Source organism: Solanum pennellii, chromosome 1 (genome assembly GCF_001406875.1).
Source record: "Solanum pennellii chromosome 1, SPENNV200".
Lineage (NCBI taxonomy): Eukaryota > Viridiplantae > Streptophyta > Magnoliopsida > Solanales > Solanaceae > Solanum > Solanum pennellii.
In genome coordinates this window covers 5,349,756-5,367,389 of record NC_028637.1, presented here as the reverse complement: position 1 = coordinate 5,367,389, position 17,634 = coordinate 5,349,756, and the positions used below count along the sequence as shown (strand labels likewise).

The following is a 17,634-nucleotide window of genomic DNA, read 5'->3' as shown; positions in this document are numbered from 1 at the left end:
TCGATGTTCATCCCTAATTAGAAAATCATAATAGCATTGATGAATTTCCGATAACTCAATCTACTGATTTTCCTAAAATGACTCATTATCAAAATACTCTTACCGGCCGATATGATTTTGATTTAAACAAAACTATCAATGATAGTGATCGGTAATGCTCAATTATTATATTTCAATTATTGTTTGTTGATTTTGTCAATAATTTATTAATTTATATTATTTATTATTCTTATTATTATATATTTTGTAGCGGTTTACCTCAGCAAGATAGGGATATTGCTCCAAGTTATGAACTAAATAATTATTTTGGTTAGTCCTCACACTTTGAAATGACGGAAAATGTTGGGACATCCTCAAATTTTCATGTCTCGCCTACTTTTGATGCAGATGATTATCGCTATGTCTAACACTTATTTTTTTAAGTGAATTTTTGATGCAGATGACCATCTTCAAAGTGAATTTTTTTTTGGAAGCCATGAAAAGAAAAAGGAGAGAAGGTGAAGGTGAAGATGAAAAGGTAACTTTTTATAAAGTGAAAGATTTTCTTCCACTTTATAAAGTGGAATAAAAAGTTCCACTTTATAAAGTGGAAAAAAAAGTTCCGTTATATATTAAAAATAAACGTTATGATAGTAACGGAAAACGTTTAGAAAATTGGATATAGTGAAACTTTTTCTTCCACTAAGCTTATTTTAGTTACTTACTAAAATAGTGACTTATTTTAGTTACTTTTATATTTTTATGGCTTATTTTGGTTCCCAACTCTTATATATCCTTTACTTTACAATTAAAGATTCAAAGTGGTACGATGAGAGATGACATATTGTTCTTTTCCTTTTTTTAAGGACTACCTTTATTAGTGGAAGAAAAGTATAGATGCATAGGCCAAAGTGAGTCAAGTAAAATTGGCACTATACTTTTTTGGTTTTTGGGAATAAATTGCCTTTTCTTATTATCCTTGTGGTTTGTCTATTTAATTTCTATCAGAAAAATGATTCTGAATCTATGGGTTTTGGTTTATTTTGATCTTTAATATATTTTATTTAATTAAAATGATCTTTTATGTATTATAGAACTTTTTATTTTGGACTTTGGTATAATTTTACATAATCAAAATTATTTTTAATATATAACAAAAATTTTATGTTTTAAATAAGAGAAAATAGTAAATTTTATTAGAGAAAATAAAGATAATAATGTAAGATTTCATGTAGTTTTTCAGTAAAGCCAACAAAGAAAATAATAACGGTAAATTTTATTAGCAACTTAAGATCTAAGTTCCATAGTCAAATTTTTTTAAAATAAATTTGTTAGGTTTACCGTAATTAATCAAAATGAATATAATTTGTTATACATTAAAAATCATTTCAATTAAGTGAAATATTAAAAGTCGAAATAAATCATTACTCATATCATTCCTTTTTAATATTATTCACACTTCTTACCTATGTTTGTGTGAATGCATGTAATAAATCAAAGTTTGATTGGAACATCAAATGAGGACTATTCTCTTCAATTAATCTAAGTCTCTTATGGCGAGTAATTGATCTTTTACCAAAAAAATATCCCTTTCATATAGAGGCGAAGTTAGGTGAAAGTTGTGAATTCGAATAAAGCCAGTAATTTCTTTGTAAACTATATATTTGTATAAAAATTATGTAATAATTTATGAACTCCTAACAAAAATAATTAACGCAAAGCTTAATACCGGCTCGGCCTTTGCCTCCATACCATACACACCTCCAAAGGAAAATCAAAATATTGAAAAACACAAGCAAAATTTGTGTTGAACTTCCACCTCAAATCACGTAAAACATTCGACTACTACTAGTGATCATACGAGAAATCAACTCGATAAATTACTTGCGAGGTACCGTTTGCCAAATTTTCCAGCCAGCAACAGCAGTAACTGCACCAACAACAATCACCCTGGATGCACTCGCAGTACCAACTGCACCAACAACAGTACCCAATGTACCAACTGCAGCACAGACAGTACCCACTGCACCAACAGCAGCAACAGCAATACTCAATGTATCTGTTATGCGGAATTCGAGATAATACGAGAAAATATAAACGCTAAAAACAAGACAACAGATTTACGTGGTTCACCAATAAATTGGCTACGTCCACGGGAAGAGGGAGAGCAGTTTTATTAAGGAGAGGCAAGAACAGAATTACAGAATAGGGTTTGCCATAGCGTCTATATATAGTGCTAAGCTATGCCCTAACAGGCTTGGGCCCAACATACAGAATTGACAGATAATTAAGGGCCCAATACAACAACATTGTATACCGTCGGGCCGGGGGCGTCTCCGCCCCCCCGGACCCCCAGGCCAGGGGGCGCGTCGCCCCCCTGGACCCCCCGACTCGCTGACCGGGCAGCGAGACCCCCGTCCTTTCTGTTTGTAACGGGTCCGATTCAAGGCATTCAACAAATCTCCACCTTGACTTGAATTCTCCGAACAGATTCTTCAGACGCACTATGATAGTGCCAGGCCTCCCCCTCTTCCTCAGAGTTGCCCCGCAGGGCAATTAACAGCTTCTGATGTTGAGCAAGTCCAAACAGTGTTGAAACTTGCTCTGTGGAACCGGCTTTGTGAACATATCAGCAGGATTATCAGCAGTTCCTACTTTCTTCACCTTGATTCTCTTCTCACTTCTCAGAAAATGATACCTTACGTCAATATGCTTGGTTCTCTCATGATGGACTTGATCCTTGGCTAGACAAATTGCGCTCAAACTGTCACAATACACCGTAGCCTGATCATGATGCAGACCAAGATCACTAACCAGCCCTTTCAGCCAAATCCCTTCTTTTGCAGCCTCTGTCAAGGCCATGTACTCCGCTTCCGTAGTAGACAAAGTCACTGTAGGTTGCAAAGTTGCCTTCCAACTGACGACAGATCCTCCAAGGGTAAACACATAGCCAGTCATCGATCTTCTTGTGTCAACATCTCCAGCATAGTCAGAATCAGAATAGCCAGTAACCAAGCACTGAGTATCACCTCCATAAATGAGACCAACGTCAGATGTACCTCTAAGGTACCGGAAAATTCTCTTCACAGCCTGCCAATGTTCTCTCCCTGGTTGTCCCATGAATCTGCTCACTACACTGACTGCATGTGCTAAATCTGGCCTTGTACAGACCATAGCATACATCAAACTTCCTACGGCACTGGCATAAGGGACTCGTGACATATACTCCTTCTCTTCTTCTGACTGTGGAGCGAACATGGCAGTGAGATGGATATTGGCAGCACTGGGGGTATCAATAGGCTTAGATGAAGACATGCCAAACCTCGCCAAGACCTTCTGAATGTAGCTTCTCTGTGACAAGAAAAGTTTCCTTCTCTCTCTGTCTCTAATGATCTCCATCCCTAGAATCTTCCGAGCGGCTCCCAGATCCTTCATCTCAAACTCAGCACTAAGTAAACCCTTCAGCTTCTGAATGTCATACTTCTTCTTTGCAGCTATCAGCATATCATCTACATAAAGCACCAGATAGATGAATGAATCATCCTTGAGCCTATTGTAGTAGACACAACAATCATATGAGCTCCGAGTATATCCCAACTTCACCATATAGCTGTCAAACCTTTTGTACCACTGCCTTGGAGACTGCTTAAGTCCATATAAGGACTTCTTCAACTTGCAGACGTGATTTTCCTTCCCTGGAACTTGGAAACCATCCGGCTGAGTCATGTATATCTCTTCCTCCAACTCTCCATGTAGAAACGCTGTCTTCACATCAAGTTGTTCAAGCTCCAGATTCTGATGTGTAACAATCGCTAGTAACACTCGGATGGAAGTATGTCTGACCACTGGTGAGAAGATCTCATTGTAGTCCACTCCCTCTCTTTGGTTGAAACCTCTGGCAACAACCCTGGCTTTATACTTGACTCCTTCTGCTGGTGATATCCCTTCCTTCTTCTTGAAAACCCATTTGCAAGTAATAATCTTTCTCCCCGAAGGCTGTATGACCAGATCCCATGTCTGATTCTTGTGTAGGGACTCCATCTCATCTCCCATAGCGGCAAACCATTTTTCAGAATCAGAACTTAAAATGGCTTCTTTGTAAGTAGACGGCTCAGATGTATCTACCTCTTCAGCAACCTGCAGTGCATAACCCACCATGTCCTCAAAACCATACCTCGTAGGTGGCCGAACTCCAACCCTCCTTGGCCGATCTTGAGCTATACTCCGATGGATATCTGATGGCATAGATTCTGGAATATCAGTTTCTGTCTGTGGCTCTTGATCCTCCTCTTCAGGTTCTTTCAAATCGCTCTCGTTCTGAATGACTTGAAACTCCACCTGTTTATCAAGACTCCCAGTTTCTGACGTAGTTGTAGGCTTCACAATGGTTCTAAGCAGAGAACTTTCATCAAAGACAACGTTCCTGCTCATAATAACCCTCTTTTCTGCTGGAGACCAGATTCTGAAACCTTTCACTCCATCTCCGTAGCCCACAAATACTCCCTTTTTAGCTCTTGGTTCTAACTTACCTTCACTGACGTGATAGTAAGCCGTACAACCAAAAGCTTTCAGATTTGAATAATCAGCAACTTTTCCTGACCACATCTCCATAGGTGTTTTGCACTGTATGCCTGTATGTGGTCCGCGGTTAATCAAGTAGCAAGCTGTACTAACCGCTTCTGCCCAGAATCTTCTATCTAGCCCAGCATTAGAGAGCATGCACCTTGCTCTCTCCAGAAGTGTTTGATTCATCCGCTCAGCTACACCGTTCTGCTGTGGTGTATTTCTGACTGTACGATGTCGAGCAATCCCTTCATCCTTACAGAATTGATCAAATTCAGACCAGCAGAATTCCAGCCCATTATCAGTTCGCAACCTCTTGATCTTCTTCCCTGTTTGATTTTCCATCAAAATTTTCCACTCCTTGAACTTCTGGAAAGCTTCACTTTTATGCTTCATCATGTACACCCAAGTCATCCTTGAGTAGTCATCAATCATGGACACAAAAAATCTGCAGCCTCCCAAAGACTCAACACGGCATGGACCCCAGCAATCAGAATGGATATAATCAAGAGTGCCTTTTGTTCTGTGAATGGCCTTTGGAAACTTGTTGCGATGTAGTTTTCCAAAGACACAATGTTCACAAAACTCTAGGCTTTTAACCTTATGACCAGCAAGAAGATCCTCCTTTGACAGAATTTGCATCCCTCTTTCACCCATATGACCAAGTCTCATGTGCCATAACTTAGTCATATCCTCCTGGTGAACTTCTGACGATGCAACATGGGCTGAACCTGTAACCGTGGAACCTTGTAGAAAATACAAAGTACCACGCATGACACCTTTCAGAATCAGATTTGAACCCTTCCAGACCCGCAAGACTCCATCTTTTCCCGACCAGCTGAATCCCTTGCTGTCCAAAGAACTGAGAGATATCAGATTTTTCGTCATCAATGGAACGTGCCTGACCTCGTTCAATGTGCAGAAGCTACCGTCATGTGTCCTTATCTTGATCGAGCCTGTCCCAACCACCTTGCAGACAGAACTGTTGGCCATCGAGATGCTGCCTCCGTCTATCTGCTCATAAGTCGTGAACCACTCTCTCCTAGGACAGATGTGATAGGATGCCCCAGAATCGAGAACCCACACATCTGAATGATGAGTGTGCTCATCCGCAACTAGGGCAATGTCTTCTTCAGAATTGGTGTCTTCTTCAGCAACAGCAGCAGAAACTGATTGTTTTTCCGATTGCTTCTTCTTCTTCGGACAATCAAATTTCCAATGTCCCTTCTCCTTGCAGTAATTACAAACATCATCTGGCTTTGCACCCTTCGACATCGGCTTATTTTTCTTTCCGCCGTTTTTCCTTCCCTTTCCGCTACTGGTGAACAGACCGGAAGGCTGTATGTCCGTACTTGTGCCGTTAGCCTTATGCCGTAATTCCCTGCTATGAAGGGCCGATCTGACTTCTTCCAGCGACACAGTATCTTTCCCAACAATGAACGATTGAACAAAATTCTCAAACGACATTGGGAGAGATACTAACAGAATTAGGGCAGCATCTTCATCCTCGATCTTCACATCGATATTACGCAATTCTAATAACAAAGTATTCAATTGCTCTAAATGTTCCCTGAGTTGTGTACCTTCAGCCATTCGTAAACCGAATAGACGTTGTTTCAGAAGCAGCTTGTTGGTTAGAGATTTTGTCATGTACAAACTCTCCAGCTTCAACCACAGACCAGCAGCAGTCTCTTCATCCGAGACTTCCGTGATGACGTCATCCGCGAGACACAGCATGATCGTCGAATGCGCCTTTTCCTCCAGAATCGCCATCTCAGGAGTAACGACGGCGTTCTTGTCTTTCGACAACGGCGCCCAGAAACCTTGCTGTTTCAACAAAGCCCGCATCTTGATCTGCCATAAACTGAAACTGTTCCTCCCTGTGAATTTGTCGATTTTCACGTTCAAAGCAGACATCTCGAATTCTCCAAGAACACCGATTAACCGAGAGGCTCTGATACCAATTTGTTATGCGGAATTCGAGATAATACGAGAAAATATAAACGCGAAAAACAAGACAACAGATTTACGTGGTTCACCAATAAATTGGCTACGTCCACGGGAAGGAGGGAGAGCAGTTTTATTATGGAGAGGCAAGAACAGAATTACAGAATAGGGTTTGCCATAGCGTCTATATATAGTGCTAAGCTACGCCCTAACAGGCTTGGGCCCAACATACAGAATTAACAGATAATTAAGGGCCCAATACAATAACATTGTATACCGTCGGGCCGGGGGCGATTCCGCCCCCCCGGACCCCCAGGCCAGGGGGCGCGTCGCCCCCCTGGACCCCCCGACTCGCTGACCGGGCAGCGAGACCCCCGTCCTTTCTGTTTGTAACGGGTCCAATTCAAGGCATTCAACAGTATCAATTACAGTATGAAACGTATCAGCTGTCCAAAAACCAGACGATTTCTCTGCACTAGCAACACCAGCATCAGCTTTCAATTTCTCCTCACGATCCTGCAATTAGAAAAAAAAATGTATATCACTTTAATTTTAAATATATAATGTAATTTTTCGAAGAATCGTTTGCTTTCTGACCTGTAATGATAATAAGTCCTGTTGCATATACAACATGGAAGAAGCTTGTTCAAAATTGGGGAGAGGACACATTGATGATATTGTGTTTTTGAAGGGTGAGTATTGAGTTGGTAAACCAGCAAGAAGTTGCAAAACCATGTCTGAATTTGAGATTGGATTGTTGATTTCTGCTAGAGAATTGGCTATGGATTTCAATTTTTGCACATAGGATTCGATTGTTTCGAGATCCCCTTTTATGGTACTGTGAAATTGAATTTTAAGTTGAATTTGCATGATCTGATCATCATCTGTGGAACTGTTATCAGATTCATCTTTTCGAAAACTCATTGTTGATGATTCTCACTCTTCTTCCTTACTTTTTCTCTCTATCTGGTTTTTCTGATTTGCTAAGTAAAATGAAGACCATAGGAACAAAATGCTTGAATAGTAGGTTCAAAATAGTTTCAATATATCATACTGTCAAGTTTAGTAGCCCTTTCGATCGATTAAATAATTTAAGTTTGATTAGAAATTTATATATGAATTATAAAAAAATTAAAAATAATTTTATATATTTACAAACTACGTAAAAATATTATAAGTTGTGATAATTGACAGTTCAAAATATTTAAAAGATACTATAAAAAATTTACAATAAATGTTCAATCTATTTAATTTTTAAAATTCAAAAAGTGTTACATAAATTGGTACAGAGGAATTATGAGTTAATATCAAGAAAGTCGCTAAAGGTTCATTTGGTTAGAAAATAAGATAAGTTTACCAAATGACTCATTTCAACGCAAGTCATTTAAACACTGAAAAATGAATACTTTCTTTGTCCATCTTTACTTATTTACTATAAATTTTTGGGATATCTAACAATATTATCCATTATATAAATTAATGAATAACTAATCATATTGTATCTATTGTACTCTTGCTATTAAATTTCATTAACTTAAATAGTTTTTGAAATATAACAAACCATACTTTAAAATTTATCTTTAGACAAAATTGTTTAAGAGCCTATTTGACACTGTCGTTAGGACCTAAAATTACAATAATAAGGAATACCTTTATTGAAAAAATAAAGTGATTGATAAATCTTTAAAAATAGCTTTTAAATGGAAGTAGAATAAGTTTTTTTCCTGTTGGAAAAAGGAGAAAAAATTATGTTTCTTAAAAAGAAATAAACACAAGGAGGAAATTATTTTTTTGAATACTAAAATAGCTCTTCCATATATACATGTTTATTAATATATTCCTTTTCAATTAATCAAGATATCTTCAGTTTGATTAAGTTTCATTCAATTTTTTTTATTTACATTTATATATTATTATTTTGTATTTTATATTATATAAATTATTTTATATTTTATTTTACAGAATTAGAAATAAAAATAATAGTAACAATATTTTTGTGGGATTAAAAAAATGAAGGGCTTTATTTATTTTTGTAGTGAATGTTTCGTGTATAGTGATTTAATTTGTGGAATAATTTTTAAATGTATTTTGCTTGATCTTTTAATTATATTTAAATCATCATGTTAATACATACAAACATGACTAATTATACAAACTCAAAGTCAATCCACATAATTAATGTATAATGTTAATCGTGAATGATAATTATAATAAATTATAGCTATGATGAGTAATTAAATAGTATAAATTTGCTTAACCACATAATTTTTCCTATTAATAATGCAAGTGAATTTAAAACATGTATTAGCAATGATTAAAGGGTCAATTACACCTTAAAACCTTCTTGTTACATGCATCCTCTACTAATATGCAAGAGTGAATAAGCACACACGTCTCAATCGACGTGTGTGCTTCCCGAAATATCCACTAAGTTCTAGGGCAATTAAGTCATTTAAGGTTAATTGTGACGGCTTGTAAATTAAGTAGGCGTTTGGTCATGTGATACCATATCACGATATGATATCGTGAGATGAAATCAACGTTTCGACATACGATTTTACGCTGATTTCATCTCATGATTCCATATCATGAATGTGATACCATATTCTCCAAAAAACATGATATGGAATCATATGGAAATACCGTATCATGATTTGAGTTATTTTAATATAAAAATCGATCTACAAGTTTATATTTTGTTAAAACAATTCCACATTTATATCGAATAACCATTTATTTCACGTGTAAATGAAATACATTATCACATCATTACTTTTAAAAAATTATTATTCTCAGCGACATAAAATTTATTATTTTTACTAACATATAATCACTTTAACTCACACTTCACGATTGTTGAGTAATAAAATCTTGAAGAACCCATGAAATGTGTTTCATTTTTACTCAAATATATTGATGAAACAATTACTTAAGTGGAGAACAAATAACTTTACAATAATTTATTATACGATTTAATGATTAATTTGATAATATTGAATAAATAATTGAAGCTATTTTAATAGTTTTAGAACTTATAAGATATTTCTGTTTATTAGAAAATATACAACACCAAAATCAATATCGCATGTCCATACAAAACTTCAATTTCATCTCATGATTCTATATCATAATACTATATCGCATGACCAAACGGACCCTAAGACTCTCACTATATCACATGTGCCACATATATTATTTAAAAAATATATATAAAATAATGAATAATAAAGTCATAAAATTAAAACGAAAAATAACATATAGAGCCTAAGTTTGTACGGATTTTTGTATAAAAGACGGGCATGAATAATCTTTAACACAGAAGCAATCAAAAGAAAAACCTTATCCAAGTGAATGGGAAATTAAAGGGAATGAATGTAATCAATTGAAGTCCCCACCAAGCACCAACTTTGCTAAACAATTGTATTGATGTTTCTCACAAAAAAGAAAAGAAAAGAAAGAAGTCAAATTTGTAAAATAAAATAAAAATTGATAATGAAGATTATTTGTAGAAACTAGGTCTTACGCTTAACTCACACTCTAAAAGCTAGTTCAAATGCAGGAGGATTATATAAGCCTTATAAAAAGTCTATCCATCTCATTAGCCACCGATGTCTGATACCATGTAGAAATTAGGTCTTAGGCCTAACTCACACCCCAAAAGCTAGCTCAAAGGGAGGAAGATTGCCCAAACCTTATGAGAAGTCCACTCATTTCATTAACAACTGATGTGGATTTTTGTCATTCTTTAATGTTATTTATTATGGTAAAGGGGATAATATTGTTGATTAACATTACTTAGACGGTTAAAAATAGCTATTGATTTGGATCTACCCATGTAAACAAAAATTAATTAGTTTTTGTTAGTCTTTAAACTTGTCTTCTTCCTATATCTTAAATAATATGTATAAATACATCATTATAAACATTGTAAAAAATATGTATTTTTTAACCATAATTTGACGGTTAGGGTTTATTAAGAAAATACTTTGCATCTTCAAGAAGATATTTAAGTTGTAAACAAAGGAAATTCATCTGTTTCGTGAGGATTTTCGATAATCAGTAAAACTACTCACAGATCTCCTAAACACAAGAGCAGGCGTCAGACGATAAATTATTTAATTTGAATCAACATACAAGGAATGTGAATCAAATATTATATTGATGGTTCTCACAATTTCTAGTATTTACGTACATTAAATATTATATCGACCTTTTTAGTTTGGGGGAAAAATTTTTCGTATTCGATCTCATTAATAGAGAAAAAATATAAAAGCAAGAGGAATTTGATTGTACATGAACAAAGTCTTGCAAATAGCAGCTTTATCCATATTTAGGTAAATCATTTGTCACATGATCGATTAGCTTAGTAATTAAAGAATATAATCTGTAATTATCTATAATATTGACATAATTATGGTCGATATGCGTTATTCAACATGTTAACTAACATCTAAACCTGATTAAAGTCTAATTAATTAATCCACTTCATATATAAACGATAAGAATATTGAAATGAAAAGTGAAACTTAAACCCCCAAAAGAGAAACGAAAGAGAGTTTTTGTAGAACATTAAATGTATTTTTCCTTACAAGTTAAATTTTAAATTTTTATAGCCAAACGTATTTTCGATGTGAGACTCTGCAAAAAATTAATGGTCAAACACATCCTGTACAATATTTCAAAATACATAACATTCCCTTAATTTCAACATTTTGGTCATATTTTAACTTGATATAAAGTTAAAAACTTGTAATTAAAAACAAAAAAAAGTAAGACAAATAAGAATCCATTTTGGTGGCAAAAAGATAATTTTTAAGTCAAAAATAGAAAATTAAATTGAAATAATTTTTATGTCAGAAAACAAAAAGTAGGGGCAAATCTTGGTTTTCAATTTATTTTAAATCATTTTTACATTGTTAAACACTTTATAACTTATCATTTTCAACTTATTTTAAGTTAATTCTATTTACCAAATACTCTCAAAAGTAAAAAACTGATTTAAAAATATATTTGATCAACTTTTAAGTCAATATAAACACCCTCTAAATCTAAAAGAAAAAAAAAAACTTAATAGCATTTCTAACTTTGATTACAGAAAACCGAAGATCCAATTACATAAACTCTATCCATATTAGTACCATACTCATAATTTCAAATCTCGAAATAAAATCACACGTCTAAACACTCATTTTTAATTAATGTAATAATAATAATTTACTTGCGTGCTATCGCCTGCCAAATTTTCCAGCCAGCAGAAGTCACAACACCCACTGCGCCAACAACAGTACTAAGTGATCCAATTGCATTTACCGCAGCATCAAAATTCTCTCCGCTGATAAAACTAGACGACTGCTCCTTTTCCTCCTGTAATTACGAAGGATAAAATTATTTCATGAAAATATAAATTGAATTCGTAAAATTTGAATCGATTTTTTTTACCTTTAGTAATATGTCTTCTTGCATGTAGACCATGGAACAAGCGTCTTCAAAATTTGGAAGAGGCCACTTTGATGATATTGTGTTTTTGATGGGTAAGTATTGAGTTGGCAAACCAGCAAGAAGTTGCAATACCATATATCGTTTTCAATTTAAACACATAGGATTCGATCTTTTCGAGATCCTCTTTTCTTGTACTGTGAAATTGAATTTTAAGTTGAGTCCGCTTGATGTTATTATCGTCATCTGGATTTGTGGAACCATTAGATTCGTCTTTTCGAAAACTCATTGAAGTGAACTCTGCTTCTATATTTTCTCTGGTTTTTCTTATTCTCTGAGTAGACTGAAACCCATTAAAATATGAACCATTTGTTCAATTATGGAGTACTTTTATTTCCTCGTTCCTTAATTACTTGTTTATTTTCGAATAGGAAAAGCTTTAAATATGTTATCGAATTTTCAGAAAAAATTTGTTTATGTTATTCGTTTAAAGTTTGACTCATCTATGTCATTACCGTTCAAGAAAATGCTAATTCATGCCATTATTTTTTAATAGTGATTTTACAAAATCATTTTTAAAACGTGGCTGTTAATAAAAAAATTATAATTTTGAACAAAATTTGAATTAATTTTTTTGATTTTTTAAATCAAAAGAATTGATGACGTGACCGAATAATAACTGGCCTAACCATTAATTTTTTTAATTAAAAAATCAAAATTTTGAATAAAAATTGAATTAATTTTAATATTAGAATTGATGATGTCATCGAATTATAATTGGTCACGTGTCAAAAATGGTTTTGCAAAATCATTGTTAAAAAAAAGGCGTGAATGAGTCTTTTCTTGAACGATAATGACATAAATGAACAAAACTTTTAATTAATGGTTAAATTGACACATCTATTAAAAAGTGAGTTTCCCATTTTACTCCTATTAATTATAAATTAAATGAATTAAAATTTTAATATATATTCATTCTTAATATCCAATATTAAAAAAATTAAGATATACCATATATCATATCAAATACAATAACTAAAATCACGATATTAAAAATTTTGATGTAATATTATAATTTGATATATACCACTACAAAACTAGTTAAGTGCTTTAGCACTACAAAATTATATATGAAAAAGTTTTAGGGAGAAAATGAGGGACTGGATAGCAACATTTTATTGGTATATTTTGTATTTTACTATAAAAGATTTAAAGTAGTACGATGAGAGAACATTATTGGTTAACTTTTTACTTTTTAGCAACTTTATTGGTGGGTGAAGTCAAGTAATGTATCGTTGAGAATATCAACTTTTTGGTGCCTCAAATTTCCTTACACTATACTTTTTTTATTTTTAATTTACATTTTAAAGAAAGATCATAGCTTTTTTTTTTTATCTTACTTTATGTATTTTAAAAAGAATGATTTAGTTTGATTTGACAGGAAATTTAAGGAAATAAAAAAAAAATTCTGATCATGTGGTCCTAAATTAAAGTTATGTCAAATATACAAAATTGTCTTTTAATCTTGTGGCCTTAAAAATGTCATGTGAAAAGTTATTATCAAAAAAAGAAAGAGGTCATTTCTTTTAAACAGACTAAAAAGGAAAGAAAGTTATTCTATTTGAAACGGAGGGAGGATCATTTACTTTTAAAAAATAAATCATTTTTATATAATAAGAAATATCTTTAACTTCAATTTTATCTATAACTTTAATAAAATGATTTTTATCTATATAAATATCTAATATTTATTTAAACTGTAAATTTTAATTTATTATTTTCATTTTAAAGTTTTTTACAGAATGCTATATTGCTATTTATATTGAGATAAAATATAAAAGTATTTATAACGAATTTTAAAATATTTATTTATTTCTTAAATTCTCTAGGAGTTCAAATAATATGATATAAATCGAAAAAGGAGAATAATACATAGTATATGAATTAGCTTACTCGTGAAGTAAGTCATATTGATTGATAGAAAATGAGCTGACTTGGTCTTTAGATCTAAGGGAATATGAAAACTATAATGAAATAGACATATTTTTGTCTTTTTGCTCTATCTACTTTTCATATTGGAACGCAAGTTCTATGTAACAAAAAAGCGTTTGTGTAAACGTGAGTTTTGATATATTGGTGAAAATTATTAATTTTAATTAGAGATTTTGAAATTGAACTCTAAAAAAAAATTATTGAAAATGTCACTCTCAAACAAATCATACAGAACGAAATTCAAATTTAATTTGAGATTTAACGTGAGCTTCAAATATAAAATAAAAATAATAAACTATAAGATGTTGCATATAAAAAAGAAAAATTAATTCGTGATGAGACCCAAACTGCGTTACACATTATTGGCTCCGTACAATTTCCTAAAGCAAAAAAGTTGTTAGGTTTAGAAGATATACTTTAAAAAAGTAATTTATTTTACTTTTATGTTTGATATACATGTAAAAAAATAATAGGTTAAAATTAATTATGTAGGATTTAGATTAATATTATTTATAAAAGATGTGGGCATGGAATGGTTGGGATGGGCGCCACAATGGGTGGACGTGAAAATAAGGTAGATTAAAAGATCGAAATGATATAATTAATATAAAATAGCATAATGCATAAATATGATTTTTAACTTATACTCAATGGATAATTATGTCTTTCAATCACAAGTAGCATTTAAACTTGTATAAAATTAAACATGTAGACACACATATTCTACATGACATAATACACGTAGGACACCATGTAGGCAGGAGTTGAGCCTCCTTCGGTGAAAATTATCTTATTTCTCGAGATTTTGAACCCATTATTGAAAATATTGACTCCGCCACTACATGTAGGATACAAAATTGCCATGTAGGATGTCATGTAGGACGAATGGGTCTAATTGTTCAATTTTATACAAGTTAAAGTGTCTATTTGTACACATCCAAAGTTAAATATTATAATTGTCAATTAACGCCAAGTTAAAGATTATGTTTATGTATTATGCCTATAAACTGCATGCAAACTTAATTTTAAAATAAATTAATCAATAAAACATGATCATACTGAACACCCCAATATTTATTTGTTTTTCTATTAAGGTCAAGGTTTAGTATAATTCTGTGTAGCAAAAGCTAGTGGATTACCCCATTAACTTTTCTGTTGGATTAGTGCTTTCCTAATTATTCCTTTGATTACTTTGGTGCTAAGAAACATAGTCTTTCAGCATGAAGATGTGAATGATTTGGATCAAGAACTTTATATTATATATATTTATTGCATGTAATTAAAGTTTTAGTTTTTTTTTTGAACCATGTCAATTATCTTGATTTTATTTTATTTTATTTTTTATGTCTTAATTATTTTCATTTCGTCTTTTGTTGCATTTATTTTAGGATTTGTTGGCATTTTTGCCCCTACTATTTGTCAATTTTGGTCTAAGATACCCATATTTACTTGGATTCAATTAGTGGGTTGTGTATCGGTCGATTCGGTAGAAGTTTATCGATTTACCTTATTGGTTATTGATTTGTAAAGATGATAAACTGTTATAAAATCATTAATATATTGACTTATTGGTTATTGATCGTTATCAGTTCAGTTATCGATAAATCCGTTAAAATTTTGACACACACAAAAAAAGTATTGGAAATCACTTAGAAACAGGTGACAAATGAAATGAACCAAGAACATCAGTTCACAAGTTACATTTTGCTTCAAAAACCAACACTTTTACATTGTTGAATAACCAAAAATTTGAGACAACAAGAAATAAAAGTATGAAACTAAACTCTAACTCAAGAACTCCATACACAAAGTGATATAAATATAATTATTTAATTTATTATTGGGTTATCGGTTAACCCGTTAAGAAAAAACTTCAAATCATTAAAAAACGATAACTCAATAACAAAAATATTCAAACCGTTATCAAAATCACTAAATCAATAATTCATTTCTAATAAATGAATAACTTTTTTTCGAACTCGAGTTATCGATTCCAATTCAATTTTGAACCGCCCTATAAACCCAACTGGTAAAGACTCTTACAACAAGCTTTACAATATCTGAATTCTAATTAAGTAAACAAATACAAGTTTGTATAGATCGAATTCCTCCAACAACTGCAAGCTAATATACTACAATTGCTATAATGCATAAACACATTTTTTAACTTAGACTTCAATTAGCTTAAACTTATATAAAGTTGAATAAGTATATTTATACGATTCGCGTGTGATACACTCATTGTAGTACATTGATAACAATACGTAATACTATTTCCCAGTAGAATTGCGAGTAGAAGATCCTCCTCTGCCTCCGCCTCTGCCTCTGTTATTGTTTCCTCTTCCTCTTCCTCCGGTAGATCCTTTTTTCGTATTTCCTGGACCTGGAGTCGCCTTTGTTGGTGTTCCTGAAGAACCACTACCAGACCAGCGTCTAATTATCACATTACAAATTTCGCTTGCTATCGGAACAACACTCGTCACAGTATTTGCTATATCATGGATCATCTCCAGAGTACTCTTACCAGTATTACTATTACTGTTTTCTCCGGTGGATGGAGGTGGAGGAGGAGGAGTTGATGTTGTTTTCTCGTATTCGTAAAGCATGGAACAAGCCTCTGAGAAATTCGGAAGAGGTAACTGAGACGAAATCGTGTTTTTGAGGAGCAAGTATGGAGAACGAGGCAAACCAGCTACAAGTTGCAAAACCAAATCTGGATCTGAAATTGGATTGCCGATTGCCGTTAGAGAATCAGCTATGGATTTTAATTTTTTGATATATGAATCTATGGTTTCGAGATCCCCTTTTATGGTGCCGTGAAATTGCATTTTCAGTTGCTGAGATAAAATTATTGCTTCATCTTTTGAATTTGAAGAAGAAGTAACAGTTTTCTTTGATGGAGTATTCATATTTTTTTTTCTCACTACTTTTGTGTGAACTTTCTCTACCTATTGTGATATTGTGGTCTGTGGATGGTGTAATAAGGGGAGTATTTTTTTTTTCAGTATATATATATATTTTATGAAAGTCTTTCTTTAATGTTTAAATTTGGTCTCTAACTTAAAATTAATAATTGACACGTACTCTTTTTGTTTAAAAAATATTGATTTTCTTTTTTTTTAATCTTTTAAAAAAGAATGATATATTTCTGTTTTTTTATAATATTTTAATTTTAATTTTTTACGTGACAAGTTTAAGGTTATAAGATCAAAGGGTAATTTTATACATTTGATCTAACTTTAATTTAGGATCACAAGATTCAAAAGTCATCTTGATATTCTTAAACATCGTGTCAAGTCAAACCATGTCATTCTCTGTGAAACGAAGGGAGTATGATTTAGGGCCGATATATTCGAGTGCATATATATTCTTAGAATGTGTTTGGTATAAAAGAAAATGTTTTCCTAGAACTGTTTTTCAAGAAAAACAAGTAGATATTTTACTAATTTTTAAGAAATATTTTTTAGTTTTTACTAGAATAGAAAATAATTTATAAAGTTGAATTTTTTTAAAAAAACAAACTTAATTTTTTTTTTTGTAATGGGAGTGGGGTGGGAGCTGGTAGGATAGTAGTGGGGTGGGGTGGGGGATCAAGGGTAGGGGTAAAAAAAATGAAATTTTAAAATTTAAAATATTTTTAAAAACATTTTTTTTGGGGGGGTAGGGGGTGGGTGGGTGGATGGGGTCGAGGGTAGGGATGAAAAAAATAAATTTTTA

At 32.6% G+C, this 17,634-nt stretch overlaps 2 protein-coding genes and 1 pseudogene across 3 annotated transcripts; all 3 read right to left on the bottom strand.

The window, feature by feature from the left end:
- Positions 1 to 1,677: 1,677 nt before the first annotated feature.
- LOC107031374 lies at positions 1,678 to 7,525 on the bottom strand. Its single transcript, XM_027911964.1, has 3 exons — positions 7,087 to 7,525; positions 6,912 to 7,005; positions 1,678 to 2,038 (listed from the first exon to the last, which is right to left on the bottom strand). Exons 1-3 carry the CDS (start codon positions 7,411 to 7,413, stop codon positions 1,860 to 1,862), a joined length of 600 nt encoding a protein of 199 aa, XP_027767765.1. The 5' UTR covers positions 7,414 to 7,525; the 3' UTR covers positions 1,678 to 1,859.
- Positions 7,526 to 11,538: 4,013 nt separating this feature from the next.
- On the bottom strand, positions 11,539 to 12,324 carry LOC107028798 (annotated as a pseudogene). Its single transcript, XR_001457877.2, has 2 exons — positions 11,929 to 12,324; positions 11,539 to 11,853 (listed from the first exon to the last, which is right to left on the bottom strand). The product of XR_001457877.2 is annotated as an uncharacterized LOC107028798 (transcript).
- A 3,577-nt stretch (positions 12,325 to 15,901) lies between these two features.
- Positions 15,902 to 16,912, bottom strand: LOC107027478. The gene has a single exon (XM_015228639.1). It carries the CDS (start codon positions 16,824 to 16,826, stop codon positions 16,188 to 16,190), a length of 639 nt encoding a protein of 212 aa, XP_015084125.1. The 5' UTR covers positions 16,827 to 16,912; the 3' UTR covers positions 15,902 to 16,187.
- Between the last annotated feature and the right edge of the window lie 722 nt (positions 16,913 to 17,634).

Coding starts and splice junctions, on each gene's coding strand:
- LOC107031374 (XM_027911964.1), bottom strand. CDS start 7,413: ATGAGTTTTCGAAAAGATGAATCTGATAACAGTTCCACAGATGATGAT. Junction 7,006..7,086: donor AGGACTTATTATCATTACAG/GTCAGAAAGCAA, acceptor TTCTAATTGCAG/GATCGTGAGGAGAAATTGAA. Junction 2,039..6,911: donor TACGTTTCATACTGTAATTG/ATACTGTTGAAT, acceptor TCCGCATAACAG/ATACATTGAGTATTGCTGTT.
- LOC107027478 (XM_015228639.1), bottom strand. CDS start 16,826: ATGAATACTCCATCAAAGAAAACTGTTACTTCTTCTTCAAATTCAAAA.